The sequence below is a fragment of the Colletotrichum lupini genome, chromosome 4 (genome assembly GCF_023278565.1).
Source record: "Colletotrichum lupini chromosome 4, complete sequence".
NCBI lineage: Eukaryota > Fungi > Ascomycota > Sordariomycetes > Glomerellales > Glomerellaceae > Colletotrichum > Colletotrichum lupini.
Genome location: NC_064677.1, coordinates 7,830,535 through 7,838,940, shown reverse-complemented (window position 1 = coordinate 7,838,940; position 8,406 = coordinate 7,830,535). Strand labels below are relative to the sequence as shown.

At 39.3% G+C, this 8,406-nt stretch overlaps 2 protein-coding genes across 2 annotated transcripts; both read right to left on the bottom strand.

Moving 5' to 3' along the window:
• Window positions 1-3,576: 3,576 nt before the first annotated feature.
• Window positions 3,577-4,221, bottom strand: CLUP02_09418 (uncharacterized protein; the record flags this gene model as incomplete). The annotated part of the gene is made up of 1 exon (XM_049288396.1): window positions 3,577-4,221. One exon carries the CDS (start codon window positions 4,219-4,221, stop codon window positions 3,577-3,579), a length of 645 nt encoding a protein of 214 aa, XP_049145540.1.
• An 864-nt stretch (window positions 4,222-5,085) lies between these two features.
• On the bottom strand, window positions 5,086-8,122 carry CLUP02_09417 (2-methylcitrate synthase; the record flags this gene model as incomplete). Its single annotated transcript, XM_049288395.1, has 11 exons — window positions 5,086-5,136; window positions 5,174-5,219; window positions 5,444-5,549; window positions 5,632-5,649; window positions 5,728-5,786; window positions 5,905-6,396; window positions 6,455-7,329; window positions 7,390-7,648; window positions 7,708-7,766; window positions 7,841-7,934; window positions 7,995-8,122. 11 exons carry the CDS (start codon window positions 8,120-8,122, stop codon window positions 5,086-5,088), a joined length of 2,187 nt encoding a protein of 728 aa, XP_049145539.1.
• Between the last annotated feature and the right edge of the window lie 284 nt (window positions 8,123-8,406).

Below are 8,406 nucleotides of genomic sequence, written 5' to 3'. Positions count from 1 at the left end.
GGCTTGGTAAGGGGCTAGCTCATAGTTGTTGTTTGATCTATAATTGTAGAAAGTAGAGGAAGATCGAAAGAAAACGTGGATAAAACCGGATTGACGGATATTGGTTGAAAATGAATTATCAATGTCTGTTTCTGTGCTGAGCTAATACACAATTCCCCTCCCTCGTTGATGCCGTAACCTCATGTACTAGACGACTGCGCTCTCAAACTTCTCTTACTATTATAGAGCTCTATATAGAAACTAATACCAGCGCACATACCCATTTAAATCAATCAAATAAATAAGTTAAATAAATAGTTAAATATAGGAATTTTAGTAAGTTAAATAATTGAATATTATAAGGCCCTATATTTAATATATTTAATTAAATATAAGATCGCGCGGAAAAAGGAAAATCCGGGGCTAGGTTAATTAAAAATTAATATTCCTAATTACGCTTTATAAAAGTTCGTAATTAGGAATATAAATACTTACGGCGGGATTCGAACTTACGACTCCTTATTTACGACTATAAGTTCGGTATTATACTACTTAATTAAATAAATTATTAGTAATTATTATAAATAAATAAAAACCTAAGTAGTATAGAGCGCTGGATTTAGTATTTTATTATATTTAAGAATCTAAAAAACTTATATTAGTTAATTAGTACCCCCTTTTTTTAATATTAATAAAACTAACGAAGTTATATATTACTATTTCTAACCCTTTATAACTACTATAATTATCGTTAAAATTAATTAAATTATATATTAATCGATTTATTATATTAAAATTAATTAATTAGTAATAAGTTATATAATCTTTAGTATATAATAGTTATTTTAAATTATTTTATAATTATAAACCTTAACTAACGCTAGCCTCGTATTATTAACTAACTTTAAAAATCATAATAACCTCCTCGCCCTTTTAAAAATAATTTAAAAAGGGAGGACTTTTATTAATAACAATTTAATATTATAAAAGGGCGCAAGGCTAAGGAAGTCGTAGATCTACTTAAAAAGGGTCTTTATTTAAAAGATTTATAATAAAAATAATTAAAGTAAAGTCTTTTAGTTTTATTATTATTATAACGAAATAAGTATTATTACTTATTTTAAAATAGTAGCTACGAGCTTAGCGACGACTTATTTAAAATTAAAATACTAAGTAATAAATTTAAGCTTTAGTAAGTTATTATATTTATTAGAATCCTTAGAATATAACTCTATACTAAAAAAATAGAAACTTACTTCTAGTATTATTATAAAGGGCTAAGTAACGAGAATTAAGGAATTAATAATTAGGTATATTATTAATAATAATAGCTTATTTATAACTTTTTAAGATTTTTACCTCCGGGCCCTTTTTTATTAGTTAAATTATAATATTATTAACGAACTCTTATTATTATATAGAATTATAAGAAAGGAGCTAAGTAAAATCTTTATTAAAAAAAAGATATAATTAGGATAGAGATCCGGAGGTTAATAACAAAAGTCTATTTATTATTTAATTTATAGACCTTATTAATACGGAATATTATTATTACTATTTTTATTTACTTTTTAAACTATACTAAGTAATAAATATAATACTTTATTACTCTATAATAATAGTATAGTATTTATAATAGGGCTAATATTACTTAGATTATAAAGTTTATAATAAACGACTAGGAATTATGTAATTAAGTTAGGGTAATTGTTTATAATAATACCTTAAATAACAATACTTACTTAGGTTACTTATATTTTATATTATTTTATATTTATATTTAAAAAGATATTCTTAACTAGAGGATTAGGTATTATAGTTATATTTTTAACTTCGTTAATAAGGCCTTTTTATTTAATAATAATAAAAAGGTATTTAAATAAGAATTAAATATATTAATTAATACTAAATAACTTTAAAAAGATCTTAACCTCTAGTATATAAGGGGTCCTATTAATAAGCTTTAGAACGTTATTAAATTTATTTATTCATTATTTTAATAATATAAGGCCTTTTTTAAAGTTAGTAATAAGACCGATAAGAACGATATATTTATTCTTTTTAAAAAGTTATTATAAGAGCTTATATTAACGCTTAATAATAATATAAAGTAGAATTTAATATACTTTATAATATAGCGCTCTTTATAAAAAAGAAAGTAAATCTATACTTTCTTAGTAACTAATTAAGTTTATAATGATCTAAAATAACGAATCCTTATTAAAGACGTTTTTAATAATAATGACTAATAGTTATTAGCTAAGCTAAAAGTAATACTTAAGCTATTTTATTTTTAAATAATAAAATACTAAGGCTAGGGTAAAGGAGACGGTTATAGCCGTTTATAAAAAATAATAATAAGTCTCGAGTATTTTATTAACTATCTCGAGGAGTAAAAGAGGTTATATAATAAACTTTTTAAAGAAAAAATAGATCTTACGGCTTTTTAAATCGTAACGTTATTATTATAATTAATATAAGTAATATTATCTCGTTAAGAATTAGCTTATTATTAATTTATATTCTAACTTATTTTTTAATCTCTAACTTTAAGTAGTATCCCTTATTATATTTAGTTTAAATATATACTTAGGGAGCGGGCGGAGCTATTTCTTAATAATCATTTTAACTTACGAGGATATTTCTAATTATTAGTTATTAATACTTAGTAGGTCCTTAATAAGTATTATATTAAGTTAAATAACTCTCTATTTTATATTATAATTCTTATTTTTTACCCTAAGTAAAGATTAAGATAGTTAGAAAAGAGGTAAGATATACCCAAGTAAAGCTACTAGCTATTTAATATAAAAAAAAGGGCTTTATAATTATTAATAAAAATAGTATATAAATAAGATAATAAGTCCTCCTCTTCTTGATTATCTAAGTTCTCCTCTTTTATTACGATAGTTATAAACTACTTTTATTACCCTTACGATTCTAAAAAGTATCGTAAAAAATTTGTAGTACTAATAATAATTAATCTTTTAAATAATAAAGGTAATAATTAACTACGTACCTAAGCTTAATTAATATTATTTATAAATTATCCCTTAGCTAGTCCTTAACTTAATCTAATAATAAATTAACTATTAGCTGACTTATTTAACGTTAAGTAAGCTTATATTTAATATTTTTACGATCCCTATAATAGTAATAAACTACGAGAGGGTATTTAGCCTCGCGAAGTTAATTTTAACCTTATAGTAATTATTAATAAGATCTTTTATACTAGAGGAGGTTTAATATTTTAAGAACTAGCTTCGTAGTAATATTATAGAAGTAGAAGGTTAATTTTTTAATTAGAAAAGCTAATTAAGGTTAAGTTTATAAATTAGTATTATAAGGACTTCTATAATAGCTTTATTTAATTCCCGATTAGGAAATTAGTTAAATTAATTAATTATTTATTAAATAAGTTAAATAATTAAATATAGCGCGAGAAATTAATTAAATAATTAAATATGAACCTCATATTTGATTTGTTTGTTTGGGTATAAGCGCTGACTAACACCGGTATTATTCCTGAAGCCTCCTGGCAGGTGAAACAAACTCGTAGCGCTCCTGAACAGTGACTTTGGGAGACCACGGCTCAATCTACTTCTTGCAAGGTAGCCACTTGATATTGATCTGTTGAGTAAACGCTACCGTGGCATCATCGTCGGTGATAGAACCGTAAGCCTGGGTGTTCTTGGACGTAAGAGCGATACGATTGTTGACGTTAAGGATGCCTGTCGCGCCGCAAGGCGAATAAATGAGAGCCGCAGTAGGGATGGTGTCCTGCTTGGTGTAGACCTGGCCATTAAGCCAGATGCCACCTCCGGTAATGGAAGTCTGCGTTGTAGTAGTGGCTGCAGCATCTTGGGAGAAGAAGTACGTCGAGTAGAATGTTCCAGTCACCCCTTCTTCAAGCTGAGCATATCCATGGTAGGTGCTGTCCACAAGAGCGAACTGAAAACCACCCGGATACTTGAGGCTAAGGTGAAGAGCACAGTTCTTGGAGCGTTCGGCTACCGAGAGTCCCGGCCCGATGTAGGTTTGAAACTTGTCGAAGCCAAAGGTGATGACCGTACGGTCTGGAGAGATCGTGGTTGAGACGGAGCCTTGGGGGCAACCACTTCCCGAGAAGCTTGCGCTGACGATCTGGATCTCCTTGGGATCAGGTGTATCAGAGGCTCCAGTCGGCCCCAGGGGGTTGGCTACCGCCTGCACCGCCAGGAAGAAAGCAAAAAGGCCCTTCATGTTGAAGTCTGTGTAAGGTTGTGAAGGGTATGAATGAACGATGCAGTGTCTCTGGTGATATCAACACCTGTGTCTAAGCAGTTTCGATAGAGCAGTGATGAAAAACACAGCTCTCAGGTTGGTGTTGATCTGGTGTATTTATACCCATATCGACGAGGCACACATGATAGCTTGTGGGCTAGAGTTATCAAATGGTGTTGACCCTCTTTAGTTGGTCCTCCTCGAGCCCGAGGTCAACTGAGCCTGCCGAATACGAGACAAAACCTCACAAGTGACCTTCTCACAGTGCCAAGTTCGCTTAGTAGTAGAGCTGTTCCTGAAGTTACTCAAATACCAGAAGTTGACTACACGATACATCAAAGAGATTTGGTTCAAACCGCAATCACATCGGGCGGGCGAGCCTTAAGCGAAGACCAAATTGAATTAAATTGCTCACAGAATGATTCATCAGCTGACAGCTATACTAGAACGCCACAAATTGGGATTTGATTCTCTGGACCAGTCGTACCAATGATATCGGAGCAGGTCATATTCGGTCTAGACAAACTAAGGTAAGATACGGCTAGGGATGCAGCCAGAGTTCTTTTGAGAAGTAAACTTGATGAATGCAATATCCACCACTTCGAGAAAGACTTTTTACCACATGAGAAACTACAGACGATACCAGCCGCTTCCAACAATGTTACAAAGGCTTCTCTTGATGTCTCGGCGCAACGATGGCCAGCTGTCAGAACTTGGGAGCGAAGAAACCTCTTAGCTGACCACGCTTACGCATTAATGATTCCAGCTGATGCCCGAGTTCTTGGCCTTGAAAAGCTGAGCTGAGTCTAATGCGAGCCTTCTTCAAAAGGGGAAGTTGCTTTGCTACGCGCAAAGCCATACCATGTTCTGAGAACAGTAGCGGAGGCGCCAGTGCTACGCATTGTTAGACCTACATATTGCTTTGGCCAACCGAGGTGACATCGCTCAATGTGGCGAGCATATAAGTCTTAGTGTCACTGCATCATGTTTTGGCGACAAAAAGGTCTCTACTCGTTGAAGGCGAATTTAGCCTAGAGTCATCCAAGTTTTGCCTCATTGTGTGCTCATCGTTATCTAATGTAATTGGCCAGGATGCACTAACTTGCAGAAAGCGGCTTTTGTCATTCATCCAGTAGCGAAATGTTAATCTCTTGGATTAACTTTGCTAGGCATCAGGCACTCTAGGAGGGGGACTCTGCACAAGAAGCCGCTCGTATTGTGAACTTGGGATCCCGGCAGCCATTGTCTTGACCAAATTTTGCTTCTGGGGCTACCGCAGTCCGAGATAAGGAAAGTGCTCATGGCCTCTATTTAAGACAGTGTAATTCGTGTTGGATCGTGGCATAATGGTACCGCTCAATAAAACTCAAATAAAACTCAAAAGCTCACGCCTAGCATCAAAGTTCCCTAGCCTAATTGTATCATCCAGAAACTGACAGCCAGAGGCCATGCGTCAGTCTTAGACTACATTTTGTTTTCGGCTACGGAATGTTGCTCGGCTTGCGATATCAGTCAAAAATGTCAAGAGCTTCGGAAGATGTATCCTGTGATGATGTGTCATAAGATTCCTGGATGAACTCCGGCTATATCTAATACCAGCAAAGCTATTTTAGTCAAATTCATCTAATTCCTCATTACATTACTCAAGATACCTTGCCTCACGAGCTCTCAGCTTGCTTAAGAAGACCTTCCAGGTTAATGCTCTTGGGCCGCTCAATGGGCAGTCCCAATGCTCGGTCCCAGATCAATTGAGCAAGGGGTCCCAAGCCACGGGAGACACCAAAGGTGGCGGTGTAGTACAGAGTCTCGTGGAAGCCATAGTGATGGAAGAGGACTCCAGAGCTTGAGTCGACGTTGGGGTAAGGGTTCTTGGTCTTGCCGTGCTTCTTGAGCACTTCGGGGGCAATTCGACTGTTCTTTTCCACCAGTTGGAAGACGGGGTCTTGTGCGATCTCAGGTCGAGCGGCGGCATAATCCATCAGAGCCTCGAACCGAGGGTCGGGTTTCCGCAGGACAGCGTGGCCGTAGCCAGGGACAACTCTGCCGGAGTTGAGGGTGGACCACAGGTAATCTGTGACGTCTTTGTCAGAGTAAGACGAGGGAATGTTGTCCTTCATCTGTAGAATCCACCGAAGAACCTCTTGCGCGGCAAGTCTATGCGGAGGTCAGCATTGGTTTGTCAAAACAGCAGCAATCGGTGGTGACAACATACCCATGAAGAGGACCCGCGAGACCTTGAAGACCAGCGCTGTAGCTTAGGAAAGGATCGCTAAGGGCGCTGCCAACTAGGTGAGTGGCGTGGGCGGAAACGTTACCGCCCTCATGGTCCCCGTGGAGCGCGAGATACAGTCTGAGGAGATCTTGGAAGTTCTCATTCGCCTTGCCACCCTTCCCAAGCATGGCAGCAAAGTTGTAAGACCAATCCTGCTCTAGGTCTACTTCTGCGGGCAGAGCGCCGCCGCCACGGTAGGAGTTCTGGTAGATCTTGGCAGCGATCGTGGGCAGCTTGGCCAGCAGCGAGATGGAGTCGTCGAAAGTAGGCTCCCAGTAGTCAGCCTTGTTGATACCCTGCTCGTAGGCCTTTGCAAACTTGGAGGTGTAGTTGAGAGCAGAGACGGCAATGGCAAATTGGGTCATTGGATGCAGGTCTGTGGGGAAATCGTCGAGAAGCTTGTTGACAAAGGCGGGCAACTGAGCTTGCTCAGCCAATTCGCGGGAGAATTGGCGAACCTGGCTTGTGGACGGGACCTGGCCTGTAAGAAGAAGCCAGAACATGGCCTCGGGCAACATTTCTGTTCCAGTCTTTCCCTTGGGGAGCTCTTTTTGACAATCCTTGATGGTTCTGCCGTGAAACCGAATGCCCTCATTCGCATCCAAGACAGATCCCTCCCAAACCATGGCCTTGAGGCCTCGCATGCCACCAAGAGTATTCTCGACCTTGACCTCCCCAATGACCTTGGACGAGTGTGCCTTGACCTTCTTCAGAAGTTCCCGCTTGGCGGGAATGACGCTCTTCAGTGTGGTCTTGAGGTCCGGTTCGGAAGTTGAATACTGGCGCGCATTGAGGGCAGAACGAGCTGCCAGAGGCTACGGGTTGTCAGACCATAATCGTCCAGCGGTATGTTGATTGCTGTAGCTTCGACTTACCCTCAGAGCTCCAAGAGCTCTGGTACCTTTTGTGATGTTCATAGCCATGGCTGCCGACCGAGAGAAATTCAAAGGGAGGATCAGCGACGGAGAAGTGATAGAGAGGGGTAGAGGACGAAATAAGGTGACCGGGAGAGGCAACAGTAGTCGAATGGCTACTGAATCAATCGGCTGGATCGGGCCAAAATGATTTGAGGAGTACTGGAGGTAGGTAAGTAGAGACAAGCAGCTGGTGATGAATTTACTGTAGGAGGAGAAACTTGAGGAAGAAGAGTCACGAGCAGACGGGCGAGGAAACTTCACATTGTGCCGACCTACTAGATAAGCAGGTACCGCAGCAGGCCGAGACAAACAGCTTGACCCGAGGTTGGGGAAGCCTGGGTGAGCGGCACTGACCTACCCCCGCGGGAGAGGGGATGTGTAAGTCAGCGTGCTGCTGCACTCCTCAGACCGCCGCCAGCCATGTACGGGCAAGGTAGTAGGTATGCCGGTCCGGTGCCTTAACATTGAACGGTAGGGAAACTACCAATCCCATGTTAAGCGGACTACCTTGGGTTGTGTGCCCGGTACCTACCTAGGTAGGTAGATATTGTGGCTAGTAAGACGCTGGCGGAGTGGTCTTCAAGGCCGGTGGGGGAGTGCACTGGAACGACAGGGGACGGGACCCCAGCTTTTTGTCCTCCTCCTCCACGTTTGGCACGGGCAGTACGGGTTCCAGCGGCCGGAGCGTCATTGCCCATATCCCGTGCGCCGTGAGTGGCCGGGGAAGTTCACAGACCCATATTTGCTTCACCATACGTAGTACTCCGTACCTAGCTGCTTTAACATCAGTCCTTCCCCACGTCGCTGGCACTGTGAGTCTGTGGCCGATGAGGGGAAAAGAATGGGCCGAGGCAAGCCGACGCAACTGCGGACCTTTGGTCTTGTCAATTGACCAATGAGAGCACTTCACATTGGCCTTGCACGTGGTGACATTCGTCTTGCCGCTGCTTACCAAGGCTGTTGATTCGCTTTTGC